Raw genomic sequence first — 22,599 nt, forward strand, 5'->3', positions numbered from 1 at the left:
CTGTTACTTGTAAAGGGTATCCCACAAGCATGTCATAATGAGCTCTTTGTTTTACCAGTTGTCATGGCAAATTGTAAGCAACATGTTAACCTTTAGTTATCACAAGAGCAAGCTCACAAATCACAAACAGCCTAACTCTCCAAAAAGTATAGATAGGCAAGAATGATATGACCCCAAGCTCACAAATCACAAACAGCCTAACTCTCCAAAAAGTATAGATAGGCAAGAATGATATGAATAAAACCTGGAAATGATGGCTAAAGTAGCATCCATCTTATCACATATCCTTGAGTTTCTCCTAATTATTAAGTAGAAAGGGATTCTACTAAATTGTTTGACTTCTCAGAGTTAGGGACTATGCATGTGGTCAACAAATGATTGTTTAGTAATTGTGAACAATAGAATGTACTATAATTGTTTTAGTAGATTGGGCGGAGGGGGTTGCTGACCTTGAGATAAAGAGATACATAAATTGATCAAAAACAGTTTGCATTTCTAATGCAGATGGCAGGAAAATATAGGAAACTTTCCAAGAGTGCTTTAAAAACTCTCATATTACAAATAGAGAACAAACAATCAAGAATAAAATGATGAATGGGCTTGGCAAGTTTAATATGGGACAACTGAACTGAAGAGGCAGATTAAGCTAGGTTTGCTAAATTTTGAAACCAATTTCATAACCATTAAATTTCCTGTACTTTCTGCACGTGTATGATTAACACAATGCAATGGTCATCTTTCTCCCAGGGTCGTTCAAGTGGTGAGGATTGAGTTAATATTTCTAAAGCTCTAAAGAATAGTGCCTAGTGCACAGTAACTGTTATGTAGATGTTTATTAAATAAAATAAATTTCTAGTCTCTATATGCCGAATATGGTTGTTAAAGTCTCCATAAATCCTAGAAAGAAGGAAAACAAAAACAAAAACAAACCTTCCAGTTCTGCTACTTACTTGTTTTTCTGGAATTTTCCTAATATAGTTAAAGCTAACGGTGCTTGTAAAATGGATATGAGTGCTACTCGCTAAATATGAACGCTCATTAGATTCTGTTCTTACACTACTTTATTTTTTTCCACTTCTCTTTAGTCTAGTGCATCATAATGGATCATCTAAAAAGGAAATTCCCCTCCAGACAAAGACCAACAAAATCGAAGGGTTTAAAAATGAGCGGGGATCACAGAAGTCAGAGCACATAAATTGGAAACGCAATAACGTGGAAACCGTAAGTTTCCATTTCCCTTGATTATTAGTTCAAACTCTTCCTGAAAGATGATGCTTCAGTGTCTCCAAACTATTGGTTCTTTTCAAAATTGGGCGCCAGGGTCCCAGGGCCAATGCCATCGAGGAAGATGCGGGGCCCCCTAGAAACGCTCCTCCCCTTTGGAGGAAGTTTGCGGGGCGGGGCTTCCACGCATGCTCCGTGCCTGTGGGCCCATTGGCGCGGCCGCTGGGCGCGTGCGCAGCACCCAATGGGTGCCCGGACGCGGAAGACGTGGTCCCGCGGAGGCTCCCGCTTCTGAAGCGTGGGAGGCGCAAGTGGCGGCAGGTTGTAGATTTTGGTCTTGGCCCCAAGGGGTTCCCCCGGGCCATTAGAATCCAAGAGAGGAAGAGTAGGTACCGCGGCGGCGGCCGAGGGGCCGAACCCTCAACTGTCCTCCAGGCGGGAGGGGTGCCAGGGAGGGGAGATGCACCGATCACAGGGCCGAGGAGTCTTCAGGACTGGTCCCGGAGTATGGGGGGCTGGACCAGGTCCCTAGGCATGGGGAGCTGGAGTCGCCGAGGCCGCCTGGCCGGGCCCTGCCTAACTGTTAGCTCCTTGGTGCTAGCGCTGCCAGAGCAGCCGCGGTGTCTGTAGCCCGGCCCCACTTGAGGTCGTCAGCCGAATGATAGCAGCATGAGTCCCTCCGCTGCCTAGTTTCCTCCCCTCCTCTTTTACCCCTGTCCTCTTTCCTCTCCTTTCTCTTCCTCATACATTGTCCTTTTCCTCTCCTGTGCTCGTCTTTTCTCTCTACTCTGGCCTCCTTTTACCATATCTTTTGATTCCTTTCCCCCTTCTGTCCTGTTCCTTTTACCCCCTGACCTCCTGCTTCTCCTTCTATCCTTTTCGCCTCCCTCTTGCTCTTTCCCATCCTCCTCCCATCCCTTTCTTCCACATTTTATCGTAAGCCTCCACCACAACCTCTCCATTCTCCCCTCCCTCACTATCATCCTCCCTTCCTCATCCTCATCCCCCTTCCCTCCTCCTCCTCTCCTGCTTTTCTCCGCCCCAGCCCCCGCCCCCAAGCCTCCGCCCCTTAGCCCCCGCCCCCAGCTGCCAGTCCCCAGCAGCTCAGTCCTGCAGTGAGAGTGTTGGGAGTCCATAGCTAAGCACCAGGAGCTGAGCACTGTCCGCTGTGCCTGCCTGCAAGTCTCCGATATGGCTCAAGAGAAAATGGAGCTGAACCTTGAGCCTGACACATCTGATGGGGCCACCCTGAGGAGATCCAGCAGCGCTCCCCTGATCCATGGGCTTAGGTGAGCAGGGTTGGGGAGGAGGCACTACGGGGATTCAAGGGTTCCTCGACCCCCTGCAAGCAGTCTTCCTTCCCTAAAGTGAGAGTTGGAACTCATTTAGCGTCTCCAGACTGAGGGGCTGAGGACTTGTTTGCTTGACAGTGACTGGAGTCCTGAGGTTGAGTGAAAGTTTGATCTCAAACTCTGTGTGCAGTGTAGGGACAACAGGGCCCTTTCTACCTGGGGCTCTGTTGGCCCACTCTAAAAGGAACTACAAGAAGCTTCTGGCTCTTCTCACAGGTTGCTTGCCCTGCCTAATTTACACTACTGAACATCAGACCGAAGCCCCTGGAACTAGATTTGCAACTTGACACCTGTCTCTAAGAGCTGCTATTTCTAAGCTTGGTTTAGGAACCCTGGCCTTAACACAGCTTTACTTTAATAAATCACAGTTTATCTCATAACTTGAAATTAAATGGCATGATCATGTCATATTAAGTGATTCAGATTCGTCGTAATGTTTTCAAATCCTAAAACTGCCTGAAATGCATTCCAGTGAATTAAAAAAAAAAAAAAGAGTGGCATGTAGCTTAGGTCAGTGAAAACACAGGTTTTACAAAACAATAGAAAGAATCCACCCTTGAATTTTAGTGGTAGGGTCTTGTGGATAAGTCACCAGAGGGTCTATTTTAAGTAGAATCTTGTGATAGTGAACGTTAGGTTGGCAGACCTCCTGAGCCTATTACATTTCACTTTTATAAGTAGATAATTCATCTTAACCAATTTGCAAGACCCTGTAGAAAAGGAATTAGTCCAGAATAGGGGATGGGAGTAGAGTTAGCCAAAAACATTAATCAAACACAGGGAAGGCAAAGACAGGTAATCCTTGTCTATAAAACTGATTATAATATCCTCAAAAAGGGGAAAAAAACAGATTTATTATTTTTTTTCTTTCATTAAATTTTGAAACCTAGGGAAGGATGGAATGACTCCTAATGCTATCCTCAGTTCTACATTTATTTCTGATACTATAGGAATCAACTCATCTTTTTTGGTTGTCTTTTTAAATACGGTAGGCAAGCAATTGCTAGGAACTAGGATGATCCTGTTGACCTGCATTTAGATTGCTGTAGAAATAACATACTGTTTTTTGAATCACGATTTAAGTAATTACTTGAAAAGTAGCGTGATGATAGAAGAAGAGGTGAACAGACCAGGCCTAGTCCTAATTTTCTCCCTGACTGGCTATGATTATGAATGAGTCATTTAGCCCTTCTGAGTCTCTGTTTTCTCATTTAAAACATAGGAGAGCTGGATTAGGTGGTCTCCATGGTCCCAATCCTGAAAATCCTTTTTGACCTCTTATCATGGGCATACACTCTGCTGGGCACTGCAAGATATTGTACAAAGAGGAACAAAACACTTCTACCAAGTGGTTTAAGACACAGGCATAGTTTTCTTTAATAAAAGGGAAAGTTGGTGTCTCCGTAAGCATCTAATTTTCCATTGTGCTCTTTTGATTCAAAGGAGGGAAAGATTGCATTAGTTTTGTGAAGAGAAGAGAGGTTTCATAAAGGGCATGGCATTTGAGATGGGTGTTGAAGGAGAGGAAGGATTTTGGCAGATGGTGGTGGGAGGAAAGAAGGGCGCTTGAGGCAGAAGGGACAACATGGGCAAAACTCCAGGTATGTTTATTTAGTTGGTACACTTATTTTTTAGTCGGATAGTGGGGTTCAAAGGTAGAACACGCATTAGGGCAATAGTGGGACATGCTGGTCAGGCTCATATTGTAGAACAGGGCTCCCCAGCCCTTTTTATGTCATGGCACACACAGAAAGCAGTACTGTTTGTAGGTCCTTTGGGGTAAACAGATGAGGCTTCTCATTTGTGTCTGGTGGTAACCGGTTTGGGGGGATGAGCTCTGAGCAGAAGCAGCTGGAGGCAGCCAGTCTCGAGCTCCGCCCCATGCCTCTCCTAGTTGTCCCCTAACCACCAACGGAGATCAGTATCTCCGCCAACCTGTAATCCACAGCACACCACTTAGGAAGCTCTGAAGAGGACGGTGAGGAGTTTATTCATTGTATGAAATGAGGCATCGAAGATTTCATTGATAACTAGAGAATTGGGATTAATATAGTCGAAGAATATCTTAAATGAGAAGACATTAATAATTTTATTTTTATTTTTCAGTGACCTTTCACAGATTTTTCAGGCTTACCCATTTAAAACTCGGAGGAATAGTACAACGATTATGAGCCGTCATAGCCTGGTAAGTATAGAAGTAAGTATCCTTAGTGGTTTCAATTGGGGGAAGCACTTTCAAATGTAGTTCTTTCTTAAGATGATAATGCTATGCACAGATGTTTACAATAGAAAAAATTATTTTACCTATCTTGTTTGCTGCTTAATGATGTGGCCATTTTCAGCGCAAAAGAGGAGACCCGGTTAAAAATATTTCTTGCCTGTGGGACTTGGTATTTTTAAAAATTATTCATTGTTTTGTGTCACTACTTCCATCATGGTTGTGAGGTAAGTCAGGATTAACTTCAAATTATAGCTGAGAACAGTGGTCTTTATTTGTCCTACGATGAAAAAAAAAATCACATAAATGGTAGCAGAGTATTTATTTCTGTTGGCCAATGCTGTTTATCCAAAGAAAGACTCCTTTAAAATGTTCATATTTGTATTCTCAGTGGAGTTGCTGATCGTGACTGTTCTATATAGCCAGAGCTGTTGGGGATCACCTTATTGGTTGTGTTGGGAGAAATTATGATGAGGTTTTTATATAGCAGCACTTCACATGTGGAGCCCACTTATCTAGTAACTGCAGTGTTCTGGAAGACATCTGAGATGTAAGCAAACAGATCTCTAAATGGCTGAACTAGATTTCCATAGTCTATGCACAAAGGTTCATTGGTTTATTTATAGGAGAGCCTCTCTGACCTCTGAATCATCTAAAATTTATGCACAATTATAATAAGCTTCCAACCCAGAAGTGTGTGAGAATCAGCAAATCAGAAGAGGAACATTTGGGTTAAAGGCATACTAAAGGCTCCTAGCAAGGGAGGGGGAAACTGAAAAGCAAACAGAAGTTTAAAAAAAAAAGATTGTGGCTGAGTATAAGGGCTAAGAACCTATTAATGGACCCTGAAGTGTCAATGGCATAGAACCATAAAATAATTGATGTTCTTATGGATACTCGCGTCTTCCGCCTTTTCTTAAATTATAGTAATACCCTTGCATGGCATTTTACATGTCACAAAGTACTTTCACACATTTAATCTCATAGCAATGCCAATGAAGTAGGCTGGGCAGATGTTTTTTTCCCAATTAAAAGAGGCAGCAGTTAGACTTAGCCAATATAAGGGACTTTTTGCTACTTACAATTAGTAAGTAGCAGAGCTGGGATTAGAATAAAGATCTAGTGCCATTCTGTTTGGTATAATCTGTTGAACAAGGGGACAAATATCACACTTTTAAGAAAAATTTCCAGCTCAAGTGGCTAAAAATAAGGGGGAATGTTAGCTATCTGGAGATTTGATTTACTTCGCCTCCTTCCTTGAGGATACTGGAAAATATAAGTACTTATTTTTGCTGTATATACGAAAGATGTTTCTGCATCAATAGCATAGCAAAGAAGGAAAAATTTATGTGCCTCTCTGTACTTCACTTTGCTCTTTTCTAAGATGTGAAGATTCTTATCAACTCTGTCTAGGCTCATCTCTCACTACTCCCTGACAAAAATACCCTAAGCTCTGGCTGCACTAAAATACCTACTTTGACTCACTGCTCTTTGTTGTTCTTTCGCCCCATCCCCTTCTGCTTTCTATCATAATATTGATTACATTATAATGAGTATATCACAGTGTACTCTATAAATCTCAATACACTTAGCTATGTGCTGTTTTAACCTGCAAAAAGTAGGGCATTGATGAATGAAGTGGAAAGGAGGGAACTGATGAAAGAGACATGCAGAAGAAAAATCTTCATGATTTGACAACTGGTTAGATATAAAGGCAGGGAGAAAGAGGACTCAAAGTGACTGCAGTTTTATTTCTTGGCGACCAGGGGAAAAGTGGTGCCTTTATTACCAGTAGAGAAATTGAGAGGAGTTGGTTGTTTAAAGGGACAGAAGATAAATTCTTTCTGGGCATGTTGGGTACAAGGTGCTACTGGCCCCATGCCATTTTCCAAAGCAATATGCCATATCTTTTTAAAAAAACTCCACAAGCTTCCTATCTCACCACCTTTCACTTTCAGTAAATGACCCTTCTCACTTCACAGAGAAGACAGACACCTATCTTGTATACACGTCAGCTTTCTTCTTAAAATGTCTTTACCTTCACATGTGGTGTTTTCTCCTAATGATTCATATCTTTTCTGACTCTCCTGTCACTTTGCTTGGTCTGTCATCTCCGTTTTGTGTATTCACTCTCTTCTTCACTGGCTCTTTTCCTTTCACCTTCTTTCCCCGACTCACATGTCTAATATCTGGAGAATAAACTTTTTAAATTTTTTCATAGTTTTCTCTTTCCCTTTTTTCCTTTCTCCTCTCTGAGCTTTTTCAAAGCTTAATCTGTACTCAATTGCCTCTAATTCCTTGTCTACTAATTTCATGCCAACTATTTGGCCAGTTTGTAATCTTATTACTCCTACCAAAGCTCTGTTAAAAACCTGCTCCTTTAAAAGTCACCAGTGCCTACTTCATTGCCAATGTCAGAGGCCTCTTTTCTTCTACTTGAGCTCTTTGCTTTACTTCATCACCATTTACCAGCACCTTCTTGAACTTCTTGGCTTTTCTCTCAGCCTATACATTACTCTTATTTCTGGTACTAGACACAACTTTACTCCTCTGTCTCTCTTTCAGGTCTACTTTCCATTTCTGTTTAAACTTGATAAGTTGTACATCATGTAGATGCAGCATCTAAATTTCTGATTTTCTCCACAGTCAGCTTTTGGCAATCCTCACTTTGGCTTTCCTGATTATTTCACTGCCTTTGGGATTTTGTTCCCTGATGGACGCATCCATGCTCCCTTCACATTATTCCTGTTAGAGTCTTTCCTGCCTTATTTACTTGCCTAGTAGCTTAGTGTTTTTCAAATGACCTTATTAAGAGTTCACCAGTAAACATGTAAAAAAAAATCTTTTTACAAGGATTTTACTGGTAAAGTTCTTCTTTTTTTCAAAGTCTAGGAGAGGAAAAAGTCAAAGGAAGGGGTGGATAATGAAGAGATAATCTTTGAGATAAAATCATATTTCAGTGGATAACTTTAAATTTTTTTTACATGAATTAGCTTTTGCCTAAACAACTTAGAGCAGTTTATCACCGTTTTATACTTCTTACTACATTAGTATTCAACAGTGTTTTACTAGATAGGGCCTTTTGTAACAGGATAATTGTCTTATTCAGTAGGGTAGTCCTATAATGTCATTTGCATTCCATTAGGGTATAAATAATGGTTGTTTACATTATGGCTATTAGAACCCTGTAAGGTCTGTTGATATGAATTGTACCTTACGTTTTGTGATCAGATTGTGATTTTTTTGAAGAAACATAATTTGGTCTCCAAATCATTTCAGCTTTGTGCTATTAAACAATGGTGATCTAAGGGAAAGCAACAGTTATTTTAAAAATATACCTTGCCTTCCACATTGATTTTTCTTAACTAGCGAGGTTTGTGGTAATAGCATTAGTGATCAAATTTTAGAATTTACTTAGATCATAGAAACAAAGTCTCCTTAATGCAGTTTTAAACTGTTTTTGATAAATATTAATCATAGATACTATTATACTGGTCTTCTTAGTCTGTCTTCCTCCATTGGTGCATTGGTAGTAAAAATGAATAAAATCAGTTTTTCTTTCCCTTCTTATATAGTTCTTTACTTTAGATTAGTTGGGTAATGGATATTTCCAAGGCCTGGAGTCTTTATTTATTTTTTTCACATAAGTGTACAAATACGAATACAGCTCTGCATTCATTTGGGAAAAATGTTAAAGTTGGTGTCTGTTTAGCGACAGGTGGTGCCTTGAAGTTGGACACCTGGTGTACTTTGTAAAGACTGAATGTACTGCCTCTAGTGCATTAATGTTCACTGATTTAAAGAGCTAGATTTCTAAGAAGAATATGAAAAATTATCTAGAGGTTGTACACTAGTGCTGATTAGCAGATTGCTACTTTGTGATCCAGAAAATAGTAAATGTTTACTTTCTCTCCAGTTGCTGTCATCCTCACCTAATCGGATTCCAAGTAGCAGAGTGCATCAAATCAAAAGGGTAAATTTTACTTTTCTAGCACAGATTACAGTTTTCTGAATGTTACATTTTGATTTTATTTTCATTTTGAAGATGTAGATATCAGAAATATGTCAGGCTGCAACTGGTTAGTTGTTGACAGATTAAAATTCTTCTGAGTGTTCAGATAAAATACAGATGTGACATGGGTGCCAGTTTTAGAATGTCTGTACTGCTATTATGTCAAATAAGGTAGAAAAGTCTTTTTTCTTTTCTTTGAAATAAAGAACTTTTGTGGATAAGTATTATGTTTTCAGCACATGTTTGTCTTGGCAGGAGGAAGGCATGGATATGATGAACAGAGAAGCTGCACATGAAAGGTTAGCACTTCGCAAGAATAGGGCACAGCCTAATCTATGTCTTGTTTCTGAGCACTGATGGCCTTTCATTTTTGTTTATTTTAGGGAAGTGCAAACGGCAATGCAGATAAGCCAATCATGGGATGAGAGCTTGAGCCTGGTAAAGTATTCATGTTTCCTTATTTTTTTTTTTTATTTTCTAGAAACCTGTATATTGTTCATTGGCTTATTAATTATTCCATATATTTCTGTCCCTTCTGTTTCCAACTATGTATTCAGTTTTGATCTCTGCTTCTCCACTAGAATATTACATTGCGACTTTTAAGAATCTGTACATTTCTATTCTAAAACTGTAGGCATGTTTGAGTAGTAAAGAAGAGGTGTGATGTGCTGAATTTTGAATTATGAAGAAATAACACTTTATGTTTACAGAGTGATAGTGATTTTGACAAACCAGAGAAATTGTATTCTCCTAAAAGGATTGACTTCACTCCAGTTTCTCCGGCACCATCACCCACCAGAGGATTTGGAAAGGTAGGCTTATTGACAAGATATTAACTCTTTTTCACACACTGAGCTATTTACTCTCAAACACACGCATAAAGCACTTCATTTTTAAAGAATCCAATGACTGGAAGGAAAATCAATGGAAATCTATGGTAGTAATTTGGAAAAAAATTAATATGTATATGTAGTCTCATTCATATGTATATGAGAGACACATAGCTAAATAATTCTAAGGATGTTGTTTCTGTCTTTTTGTGAAGAATATTTTGAAAATTGGAGCACTAGAACTATTTTAATATTAAATATGCTTTTCCAGCAATGTTTTTCACCATCCTTACAAATGTTTGTGAGCAGCAGTGGGCTACCACCAAGTCCCATTTCTAGCCCGAGACATTTCTCCAGGTAGGTGAACCTGCTTTTTAAATGTGATTGAAATGCTATTCATTAAAATTGTCTCAGATGAACTTTTTTCCTCAACATTTTATTATGGAAATTTTTAAACAGATAGCAAAATTGAAAGAATTTCACAGTGAATAGCCATAATACCTATCACCTATATTCCACCATTGACATTTTACCAGATTCATTTTTTGAGACTTAATGCCAGTTTATATTCAGAGAACACACACATACACAATAATGTTCTTTATAAGGATATATTGTTTAAGATCGTAGACCAGTCAAATCCAAATAACTTTTTAATAAGGTTTATCTTTTTAAAAAAAAAAAAGTGTTGTCAATATTGTGTTATAGAATGATATTAAAAGATAGCTTAAAATGCCATGTTATTCCATATTGCCATATGCCAGGTTAGATCATGTATTGGCATTTCAGTTACTCAACCTGGAACACAGCATTTTCCATTTTTCCCTACATGAATATTCATTTTATTGACTTATTTGGCAGGCTGTAATGTTTAAGTTGCATTACATCATCCCATTTGTTTATTCTTTGAAGCAGGAGGAGTCAGAGTCCAGTCAAGTGCATTAGGCCCAGTGCTCTTGGTCCTGTTAAAAGAAAAGGTAAGTGTCGTACTTTTGATATTAAACCTAGCTGAACTTGAATTACAAATTAGAATATTTGTTTGAAATTACTTCAAGGCATGAATCCTTTTTCCTAAAGAGATGTGGATTATTCTTCCCAATGCATGCTTTACTGATACTAAATTTTGTAAATTAGTTATTTGATACCGTCTATATTTTTATACTTCATAACTGAATCTTATTCATATATTCATATTATCAATATATATTCCAAAAATTTTGCCTCTCAGTAATCTGAATATAAAAGAGTTGCATGTTGATATGTTGCAGAAATATATGCTTATGTCATAGCAAATAGGTCTATAAACATGCTGTATGCTCAAATAAAAGCCACCACCAAATTACACTTTGGTGAAGAAAGAATTGCCTCATATTCAAGTCTATAGGGTTTTTGGTATAATGGGAGTGCTCTTGATTACCTTATTTTGAACCACAAAGCACTAAACTAAAATGATCTCACTCAACTCTAGTTTTAGCTGCTTATGGAAGACACCTGATAGAATCTATTTTTAAAAAGGCAAATTTAACACAGTTTTAGTCCTTATTCCTGGGGATATGACCACACGATTCCAAGTGTTGGATGTCATTTTAAACAAGAGTTTTAGCAATAATTTTAAAAAAGCAATTCAGTAAGTGGTTTCTTTGTACAGATCACCTTCAGGGCCAGTAAACAAATCAACTTTCCTCATGTTAGGTAAATGGATACTTGTGGGCTTTGGTGAAAATTTTCCAGTGATTCAGAAAGTGCTATATTTCGGACAACTTAAAATTAAAGATGGTGTGCTCTGGAAAATAGATCCTGATACAGTGACAATATTTGTATTTAGCGAATAAATTTTATTTTATAAACCATTAGTCTTTTTTCAATTCTCTTTAAGGAATTATTTACAATCCTAAGAACCTTCTCAAGAGCTACTATGTGAAAGTAACACGTGGAAATTAAAACTTATTATTGTCATTACTATGAATTTTAAATTTGTTACAGGCAATTGGTAGAATTAGTATCGTTGTTTAGTTTCAAAGCTATTCCAAAATATACCAGCAGATGGAGGGATTCTTTGCTAAAAAGGGCTGAAGTGTTTTGCTAAAGAGTTATTATTGAAAGCCCCCTAGCAGCTTTTAAAAGCTGCATATTAAAGTATGGAAAAAGCAAATAAAAATATAACCTTTCCTGAATTTTAGTAATATTCATAATAGCTCAAGAAGAAAGATAATATGAATTAATTGCTAATATGGAAAAAATGTATGTTTTATTTGATTTTGCTTGATCTTTTTCCATCTTGCGAATTTTGTACATGTTTAAGTTCACAGTTACTAATTACCTACTGGAGTATAGTTGGGACCACGACTTAAGTTTTCTTTAATATTCCATTTTATAGCTCAGATAAAGAGCTTCAAAACCAAGGTGTGTGCATGTTTTAAATCATAGCTTACTTGGAAAGGAGATTTTTCTGTTTAACTTAGGGTTGTCTCTTTACTCCTGGTGAACAATATTAAGCATTATTCCTTTAATACAAAGTTTTTCTATTACCAGTTCTGAGAAAATCTATAGGATTGAGGTAGCCTGTACAGTTTGGTGATTTGTTTAATAATTGCTTTCAGTTATGGATGTGCTTTCAAACTTACAGTCACGTGCCCCTTAACAACAGAGGTATGTTCAGAGAAATTCATTGTCAGGCAATTTTGCCATTGTACGAACATCATAAAGTACACTTACACAAACCTGAATTGTACTGCCTACTACACACCTAGGCTATGTGGTACAGCCTGTTGCTCCTAGGTTACAAATCTGTACAGCATGTTACTCTATGAAACAACATGAAAGCAAATCAAGCACAAGAGAAAATGATGCAATCAAGAGACATGGAAACTGTGAGACATATGAGGCTGCTGCCAGCGTAATATAGCATGCTGTTTTACAGCAAATGTGTTTTTAAAATAAATCGAAAGAGTAGACTCTAAAATAATAATAAAAAGTATACTAAATACATAAACCAGTAACATAGTCATTTATTGTCATTATCATGTACTATTCATAATTGTATGTGCTATACTTTTATACGACTGGCAGTGCAATGGGTTTGTTGACACCAGCATCACCACAAATGTGAGGAATGTGCTGTGACCTCACTAGGTGATAGGAATTTTCCAGCTCCATTATAATCTTTAGAACCACCTTCACATATGTGTCCCGTCATTGACCTAAGTGTTATCGTTATGTGGCTCATGACTGTATTTTTAATCTTCATTTTCACTCTGTAGCCTAAAGCAACCTTTGATTTTATACAGTCTTCAACAGGCTGAATACTTTTTAACCATTTGACTTCAACTCAGGAAATGTTCTGATATTAAAATATATAAAATCAATTGTCTTTACTAAATCATCTGCATAAATTATTATTCACTGTGAGTTTCAGCTGTTCAGAAATACTTTATTTCTACTGTGGTTAGCCTTGATTTATTTTGCCTGATGCATTCAGTGTTCTACTCTTCTATTAAAGAACATAACTGCTATATATAATAAATGAGAAGGCTTTGTTTTTTTTAGGATTGCTGACTTTTTGGGTGAGGTTACGTGGAAGTATAATTCTTCTACGTTAAAGCATATTGAAGAATACCTTTCGGGTAATAGCTTAAAGTAGTATTCTGAGCTCTGGTTAAACAAAGATGACCCCATTTTAGCACTAAGTCTGTAAAACTGTTTTACTGTAGCATCATCTCTTTCTGTTTTAGGTGAAATGGAGACTGAAAGCCAGCCCAAGAGGCTCTTCCAAGGCACTACCAATATGCTGTCTCCGGAGGCTGCACAATTATCTGATCTCAGTTCATGGTAAAAATAAATAAATAAATAAAATCAAAAGGATATTAGGGTATGATCTATTTAAAAAGAACTACATCAAAAGCATACTGTGCTCATTTAAAAGATATTCAACTTTTTATCCATGCTCCAAAGAAGGGAAATCTCCATGGAGTTGTAGGTAATGTGAAAAAGCAGATCATTTGAAAGTCATGAGTACTTCTTTGGAAATGTGTATCATTTTTGGCACCTTTACCTTCATGCCTAGCTCCTGTTAGGTTAGCCTCTCTTGTAGGTGCTAATGGTGTGGGAGAGTGTAAACAGCTGGGTGGTGTGAAAAAGAGTTTCTTGGTTGTTCTGGATAACGGTGTACTGATTACAGCTGCTCTGCCTGCGTTTTGTACTTTATCCTTTTTTTTTACAATTAAATTTCAATTAAAATTGGCATTCAGTATTTTATATTAGTTTCAGTGTACAACATAGTGGTTAGACATTTATAAAATTTATGAAGTGATCCTCTCAATTAGTCTGGTACCCACCGGGCACCATACATAATTATTACAGTATTATTGACTCTCTTCCCTATGCTGTACTCTATCTCCCTGTGACTATTTTGTACTTCTTAGCAGATGCCAGCATTCTCTTCAACATGGCCTTTTCTACATAGCGTTATCTATTGTTATAAAATATTTTTGAAAGTTTTGGGGAATTTCGTCACAATGCTAACTAAGATTTCATTTTTATAGTAACACTTCCTGATTCTCTTACTCATTCTAGTTTAGGTGTCTAACTTAAGGCCCTTAAGTGTTTTTGTGCTAAAGTTAACTTATTTTCCTGTACCTGAAGTTGAGCACTGGGTACTGATTGGAAAGAAGAGAAGGATTAATAGCAGGTAATAATTTGAAAGTTTTAAATACATTCTGATCAACTCACTGAGCACCCATGTTCTAGACACGATTGTGTATTGCCTTTTAGAACTTTCTGTTCCCTGAGTTTTATGGCTGAGTGTCTTTTTTAAGAGCCCATCCTTTACAAGGATGGTGTCCTCTAAATGGAAGAATTGTGTATATTAATCCTTATAAGGTGTAAAGATTAGATTCTTTTTCAAGTCACATATTCCATGTTTTGTGGAAGATAACCTATATTTCTAGTCAGGTTATTCTAGTTTATTAGACTTGTTGATCACTACTGTTCTAGCCTTGGAACAGATGCTTTTTAGATTGTTCTAGCTATTTTCAGCTCCACAGTCTTTCTACTCTCTCATTTCTGTCTGTCCTTGGTAGCTCAGTGAGCTAATTTTGGTTTAGAGTGCCTTTCCAGGTATGTGGATGATTGCAAAGAGAAAACTTCTAAAGCTTGTCAGGAGGGCTAGTGGATGAAACTCTATACTTAATGGAAACTATATATCGCTTTTATGGTAAAGTGTGTTTTAATATAGGTACGCAGCATTATAAATAGATTTGCTTACCCAGTTACTAACCAAGTAACCAAGTTAAGTAAAAGACGTGAAAGAATTTTGCCAAGCTAAAAACATACACACAGGGTGAGGTAATTTAAAAAAATATATTGTTATAGGCTGACTGAGCAGGATGCCATAAAATAGGTTTGTGCAAATAAATAAGGAAAGAGAAGGCAGGGTATTTACCAAGAGTCTGCTCTCCTTGTTCAGATGTTTATTCCTCTGAACAGCACAACCTAAGCTATCGACAACGGTGGCTGTTGTGAGGTTTCTATTTCTGTTGCCACTATTCCCATTCTTTGAAGACCTGTGGCTATGACAGTCCTGGGAACATTGGTGATGGAAGGTACTTTTAATTCATAAACACAAAAAGTTTTCCCTCACACTGGAGAGTGGTAACAAGCCAACGTATGACTCAAATAATACGTTAAAAGGAAATTTATTACTCACAAAACTAAGTGTCAAAAATATTTAAGTAATTAAAAATTCGATTTATATTTTTAGTAGGTTTGTAGCATCTGGACTTCTGAGGATATTAAAGCTTACTGTTGCACTAAGATTTTTGGGACACCTCGTATACTAATATTGCTGACATGTATGGCTACAACTAAGAAGTTTTAAATAAAAGTTATTCCTGACATGTAATAGTTTGATCTTACTTTTGCAGAAACTTTTTTCTATCTCTTTAATGCTTTTTCATTGATCAGACATCCATATTATTAGAAATGGGGCTAAGACAGGAAGTAGCTGTGTTCTGGCTTTTGTTACCAAAGATAGCAATCTACTTGATAACAAAACTAAGGAAACCATTTTTATACCTTTTGGGGAGTAGAAAAAATATCAGATCATTAGTAGATGTTATCTCAACATTTAAATTGCTATAGTTTGTTCCCTGCCCTACCCTGCAAAGAAAAGATGGGCTTTAACACTTTAAAGTTTATATACTAGATAGTAATCTTTAAAATCTGACATCTTTGAAGTTCAAATTAAATGTGAAGTCTGAGGATAGACCCATTTGGAATTATGTCCAGAGTGCCAACTGCTGCTCAAAGAAATAGGCCTACTCTTTATATCATATTTTTTACTAAATGAAAATTCTGAAATCTCTGCTAACCAAACTTGGGGAACATTGTCACCACAAGGCAGGAATTATGTCATTCTGCATTTAGTCCTTGTGAACTTCAAGAGTTTTATCACAGCTTGGAAGTACACCTTTGCATGGTGCTTTGATTGTTTTAGTATGTTGAAAACTCTTGTTCTGTTCCTCATTCTTTTGGGAATCTGTGGCATGAAAATAAAGAAATTTTCAGGGCTGCTCGTCATGTACTGAAGATTAAATAATAGTCTATTTCTCCTATAGAAAAGGAAAAAGTCTTCTATGAGTTTTCTTGCCCGGTGCATCAGTGTTAACTTGACTGCTAATTTATGGTTTTAACATTTTTTGTTAGATTTATCTTAGTGATTTTAATATTATTTTTAATGTTATATGTGTCATGGCAAGAAAATTTCATACTGAATATGCGACATTTACAAAAATTAGATTTAATCATGATTAATAATAGAAATGTATGTATATATATATACATATATATATATAATGTGTGTGTGTGTGTGTGTGTGTGTGTGTGTATCTCGAAGATGTTTATGTGAGCAGCTTAGATATCTGCAGATACTTTTAATCTCTAGTCCCCAATGTAACTGCGGAAATGATCATATTTAAATGTGTAGTTTTTAAAACTTAGAGATTCTATGGGAAGATAATGTTGGGACTTCGTAAGATAAAATAGTAGAGGCTAGAGAACATGTCCTATGGACCAGTTTAACCCACATCGAGGCATAGGGGATGATGCTCCATAGTCTTACCTTATACCAAAATCTGCTGGGCCTGATAGGGCTGTGGCTAATTTCTAGTGCATTTACCCGCCTGCCATTAATCTGAGAAAACCCAGTTTATTGGCTGGACGAGGCACAAAGTGGCTCAGCCAAGATGGGGTGAGAGCACTAGTCACACTGGGCATCCTAGTTTTGTTGTTACTTTATCATTTGAATGTTTTAATTCTCTTGCAGTTTCACCTTTAGTTTTTTTTTTTAGACAGAGGACACTGCTTTACCAGTCATAAGTATTTTTGGTTGTGTGGTTCAAATATTGCCTCAAAATATATATTCAGTGGCTAGAATGAATTAGTTTATTTTTGATTCATGTATTTCTATTTCCAATTTGGATTGTCTAGGTTCTTTACTTTCTTACCACTATCTGGCTTTTGGCCATTAGTCTAAGGCTCATTAACACCTCCATTAGAGCTTAAGCTAGGAAAGAGAGAAACTCAAATTAGACTATACTTTGTTGCTTTTAGAAGATTTAATAGCAGGCACAGAAAATCACTTTTGTTCAGTAATCTCTCTATGGATTAAAATATCATCTAAGTCTTGCTTTATGCAGACGTACTAACAGTGGGTAATTGGTGACCTGTAATCTGTGCTTCCATGACATGGGTAGTAGTGCCAGATTAATTAGCACAGAAACTAGATTTTAGTTTAGTGAGAATACCTGGTTAAAGGTTTACTAAGTATGAAATGACATGTTCAGATTTATATATTTTTTCTTGGTAGCTTCCCATTAGCTTATTTCTCTCAAGATAATCAACAGTATTAGATGATAGATTTCTGTGCATGAGTTATGTTCTATGTTTTTGAATGAATACAGAAGTCACCTAAGAAAGCAGATCTTATTACAAATGGAATCTTTTAACCCAGATCTCACCATAAGTCTGGTTGTGGGAATAAGAAAGTTTTTATTTATATTCAGATTATCTGCTTGGTGGCCAAATTTTAATCCAAGCCCGTTTCTTCCTGCCAGGTAGCATAGAGCATGTACTTTGGCTGCCCAGTCAATATGTACTTTAGGAAAGGAAATTCATTTTAATATCAGTCTAGGCAAAATGCTGCAGGAGGAAAAAAAAATCACAGATGTTCCAAAGCAAATATAAAGGTCTTTTGATTTTCCAACATCTTAGATTATCTATGCAACTCTCATTCAGTAGTTTGAATAATTCATATTTTAGACCCATTTGCCTTTTGGTTGAAAAAATATCAGAGCCAGCTAAATTTTCCAAACTTCTTTCTTAAAAGTGGTATTATTAATGATGCATTTGACAGCAGTGAGCATAAAGCAGGAATACTGTGGAGTATATTGTTTCCATTTTTATTTTTACTTTTCTGAAGCCTATTTGTATTCTGTCTCCACCTAAAAACAGTCCAGAGGCAATAGAACGAAATGACATTTTGAAGAAAAATAGAGTAGAGGAGCAGCAGGGGAAAAATTACATTTCATTGAGGGTAGTATAGGGCCCAGAAACTTCCAAAGGTACCACAAGTTGCTCAACACTAGAAATATATTTACTTAGAAATTCATAAAAATGATAATATTAAAGACTCAAAATATTTAGCCTTAGAGCACATTAGATCAGGATGGGCTTTTGCAAAGGAGCTAGTGATCAAACTTAAACTAGAACCCATGTTTCCTGATTCATGATTTCTTCTCCAATTCCGTGCTTTGTTTCCTTTTCAAAAATAAAAAGTATGTGTATGTAAATCCTAAAACTGCCTGACTACCTCTCTAGCTTTGTCTCTCATCGTGTTCTCCTTACTCTGTTCTACAGCCACACTAGCCTGCTTTTGGCTTCTAGAACTACCCTTGCTTCCTCCCAAAGCTTACCTAGTTCATGCCTACTCATCTTTCAGATGACAGCTCAAATATCACTTTTGGAGAGCCTTATTCCTCCCTGTTCCTCCAAATCAGATCAGATTGCCCATGTTACATACTCTCAGAGCCCCTTGTATCTTTCCTTTATTGCTTTGATCACAGATTATAATTCTGTATTCATTAGCATAATTATTTCAGTGTCTGTCTCCTGCACTCTCCTGTAAATTCAATAAGGGCAGAGACCACGTCTGTCTTATATATACCATTGTTTTAGCATACTTCCTGAACTTGGCAGGAACTCAGTAATATTGAAATAAATGAAAAGAGTGAATTTGGCCCAAATATAGAGCATAGAGCTTATATGTTGGCTTGATGGGAATCAAAGCCAGAAAGGCAGCCTGGTGCTAAATTGTGAAGGCTCTTGATTGGAAATGCTGAAGTATGAGGCCAGAGTTATGAGGCAGGCCAGAATGGTTATTGTGAGCCATGAGGCCCTGAGCTGGGCTGTAGAGGCTCCTGGGGCCCAGATCAGGAGTTTTAGTGGAAGGGTAAGAGCAGAAGCCAGTTGTCAGGATTAAAGAGGTGAATGGACTGTGAGTGTATTGGATCGGTGGATATAGAGCATTTATTTTAGAAGCTTAACTGGAAGTAATGAAAGGGATCAAACAAAGACATCTTTTAGAGATGGTGGGGAGACCTTAGGGTTTTTAAAGCGAGAGGAAAGGAAACAGTGTAAGAAATTCATAAAATGAGAAGACTTTAAAAGGCAAATAATGGAGGAAATTATGGAAAAAAAATGTGTTTCATTTGAAGGCCTCTTGGGAGTGGAGAAGTGATAAACTGTGGGGCAGTTGAAAGACTTGGTTCTGGGCTACAGGAACCATGAAGCAATGTACTTGATAGAATACTTCAGACAGTCCAGAGTAGGTACCTCAACAAGTAACCATTCCTTTTACTCTAAGGCTGATGGGAAGGTAAGAAGATAAATAGAAGGATATAAATCTCTTGAGCTGAAGGTAAGGGATCTCCCTCACAAAAACCATGGGAGCGCTTATTATGTGTTGGACAATCTGGTGCCTCCAGGAGAGTACTCAAATGATACAGAACCTTGAGTGTCTTACTTTGGGTTTCCGTGACTTTGTCCTTTTGCGGGGGTATCTGAATATAGTACATGATGTAGTTCATTGCTGTTGCTTTTGTGCTTTTTATTTACAAACGCTTTACTGATTCATGAGTTTTTAAAACTATGCTGTTGCATGTTATGTTTACCTTTACCCTGATAGATGCATCTGCTTATAATTCTTTTTGCTTTGTCCTCAGTTCAGATATTTTGGATGGCAGTAGTAGCAGCAGTAGCAGCAGTGGCTTATCCTCAGACTCACTGGCTAAAGGCAGCACAACCGCAGAGTCTCCAGTAGCATGCTCCAATTCATGCCCTCCGTTCATCTTGATGGATGATCTCTCACCCAAGTGACTTACCCATTTCTGATTCAGTGTTTTAACTGCTGTTTCTTACATAAAACGTTCAGTGAGGAACGCAGAGAACTTTGATCCATAGTGAGGATTAAAGTGTTACAAATTTAAACCATTTTGACGCCATTCTTTTTTGGCATCTCTCTTCTCTAAAGTTCAATTTTACTAGTGTAATGACCTTACTTATGTCTCTTTGCTGATGTCATTTTGGATCTAGTGACTAAATCTCAAATATTCATTTTTGATTGCTTAGAGTCTATATTTTCTCAGTGCCTCAAAGAGCACCCATTTTAGAGTATATGTTTAAAGAAAGCACTGATGTATTTTTGATAATGGTTCTTTTTCCCAGCAGTGATATGAGAGCTACAGTTGATCAGAAATTCTCTTGCTTGAGAGATTTTTTTGTCCTCCGTTGACTACATAGTTTCAGATCTTTTTATTTCACAATAATAGGTGAATTGCTTTTGATTGTATTAAATTTTTATTTTTCTCCATCAGCTTAAAGTATATTATTTTGTTTCCCTTTTCTGTTTGAGCTGCTTACTTGCCATTTCTCACAGAGCGGAAGAAACACGTAGTTGCTTTCATTACTACCCATGTTGCTTCTTAGCTGTTGGACTGTGTGAGGATTGGTTTTAGTGCTGAGAATGTAAACGGACTTTAAAGGATGCTTGTAGTAGTCACCATAGGTTCTTATGTATGACTTAGCTACCACAGTTGATATTTTTCTGCCTAAAGCTATTCCCTTAAGGAGTATATAAAATATTGTTAATGTTTCTAGGTGGTGTTATCAAGGAGAAGAAATTCCTGCGTTGACCAGATGTGTGGAGCATCTACAAATGAATGAATAATGTTATTTACACACAAACCACTGTGTAGAAAAGCATACATGGAGCTTGACAGCTTGTCTTGGGTGGTATTATGAGGCCTGAGGTGCCTTGGGGTACAGTGCTGTGCTGTAAAGAAATATATCATAAGGTAGGGTAGAAAAGGGAGCTTTATGTGTCTGATTGCCACATATTATCTCGATTGCCGCTTTTTTCTGATTACTTTTTTTGTCATTGGATTCATTTGTTATGTGGTGAGTGGTGCTGCTGACTGTGTTTTGGTCATTGTGTAGCCACCAGAATCAGAATCCAGTTCTTGTTCATGCTGCCTTATAGCAAGGGCAGTCTAATATCTACAAAGAAGCTTTTAGGAGCTGAAAAAGTCAGTGTCGTTGTGCATTCTGCTTTTAAGAAGCTGCTTGAGCTGTGAACAATGTACGTGATAGTAAGTCCGAGGTACCAAAACTTATTTAATTTTGAAAAGAGGGAAATTCTGAATGGAGCTATTTGAAAAACCTGAGTATAGTCTATTGCCGTGTTATTTATTATTTAAAACTAAAAAATGTCTGTCATGATAGATTTCTTTTAATGTTCAAATATCATGGATGAATTATCTGTATTTAATATGCAAATTTGCCTTCTAGGATCATAATCCATTTTTCAGTGAATGTAAGAAATGAAAACTACTGCGTTTGTATCTTTTGAAGGCAAAGATCCTTGAATCTTAAAGGAAGATGTTGCACTTTGCGGGTACTCACAAACTAGTAATACTCTATGGCTCGAAGGGAAACCTGTTCTCTTTGAATTGTAAGAGAGCATCACTTGGCAGTAAGTTGTTTTCTTACAGCATCAGATGTGTTGCTTATTTTAAACCATAGTAACCACCATACTGGCCATTAATGGCTTTCTCATAATTGCTTTCACCTGTGCAAAGTCCATAATCCTTCAAACCTAACATAAATGTGTATATTATGAAGATTCTTCCCTTGTATGCCATTTCAAAGCAACATTACTTCAGTGTTATTCAGTGTTTATTCTGTTTGTAAAGAACCATGTTAAGCTGTTTCTGCCTATATAATACCAAGAGATGGTTTTATCTTACAGGATGTTTATCCACCCTCACTCTACTGTCGTTTTGCCTTAAAGGGACACTTTTGGCCATCATTTTTGGGGCTCTAATTTAGAACTTTTAAGAAATAACCTTTGGAATGTGATAATATTTATTTTTGAAGTTCTATAGTGAGGTAGAATTGGGACAGGAAAATGAAATTGTTCCAATGGAAACTAGGAGGCAAGACGATTCACTTTATTATTTAAACCAAGTTTTGTCTTTATTGTTTAAATTGACTAGAAAGTTAAGTTTGTGCAGGGATTGTTTTGAAATAAATAAAAGAGATGCTAACCTTCAGATGAGCTTGGTTGACAGTACCCCTTTATTTTTATATAAAGTTTAATATTTGAAAAGCGATAGTTGTTATAAATTAAAATTCTTCCTAGTCTAATATTATATCATATTTCAGGCTTCTATTTGAAAGATGATATGATAAGAAAATCCTATAGATGCTCTTTTTGCTTGACCGACTTATATAATCACTGTATTTCATGAAAACTGCTTTTGGAATAATAGGAAATTTTGTGAAATGCTGACTTTGTGTATATCTTAGAATGCAAATTTAATAAAGTGTGTACACATGTATAAAATTCTG

At 37.0% G+C, this 22,599-nt stretch overlaps 1 protein-coding gene across 11 annotated transcripts; it reads left to right on the top strand.

Annotated features, from left to right (window-relative positions):
• Window positions 1–1,448: 1,448 nt before the first annotated feature.
• FAM122B (family with sequence similarity 122B) lies at window positions 1,449–22,599 on the top strand. 11 transcript variants are annotated; one of them, XR_002777919.1, is made up of 11 exons: window positions 1,450–2,513; window positions 4,683–4,773; window positions 8,711–8,767; window positions 9,062–9,105; window positions 9,190–9,244; window positions 9,517–9,618; window positions 9,908–9,993; window positions 10,549–10,613; window positions 13,368–13,464; window positions 19,914–20,519; window positions 20,848–22,599. XR_002777919.1 is itself a non-coding variant. In XM_023525273.1 (10 exons), exons 1-10 carry the CDS (start codon window positions 2,416–2,418, stop codon window positions 20,915–20,917), a joined length of 765 nt encoding a protein of 254 aa, XP_023381041.1. In that variant the 5' UTR covers window positions 1,449–2,415; the 3' UTR covers window positions 20,918–22,599. The 11 variants fall into 11 exon arrangements, 10 of the variants coding, with proteins under 10 accessions (XP_023381041.1, XP_023381040.1, XP_023381042.1 ...); XM_023525273.1 differs by lacking the exon at window positions 19,914–20,519 and having other exon boundaries at window positions 1,449–2,513; XM_023525272.1 differs by having other exon boundaries at window positions 1,449–2,513; window positions 10,552–10,613; window positions 19,914–22,599.

The sequence above is a fragment of the Pteropus vampyrus genome, unplaced genomic scaffold, assembly GCF_000151845.1.
Source record: "Pteropus vampyrus isolate Shadow unplaced genomic scaffold, Pvam_2.0 Scaffold548, whole genome shotgun sequence".
Classification (NCBI taxonomy): Eukaryota; Metazoa; Chordata; class Mammalia; order Chiroptera; family Pteropodidae; genus Pteropus; species Pteropus vampyrus.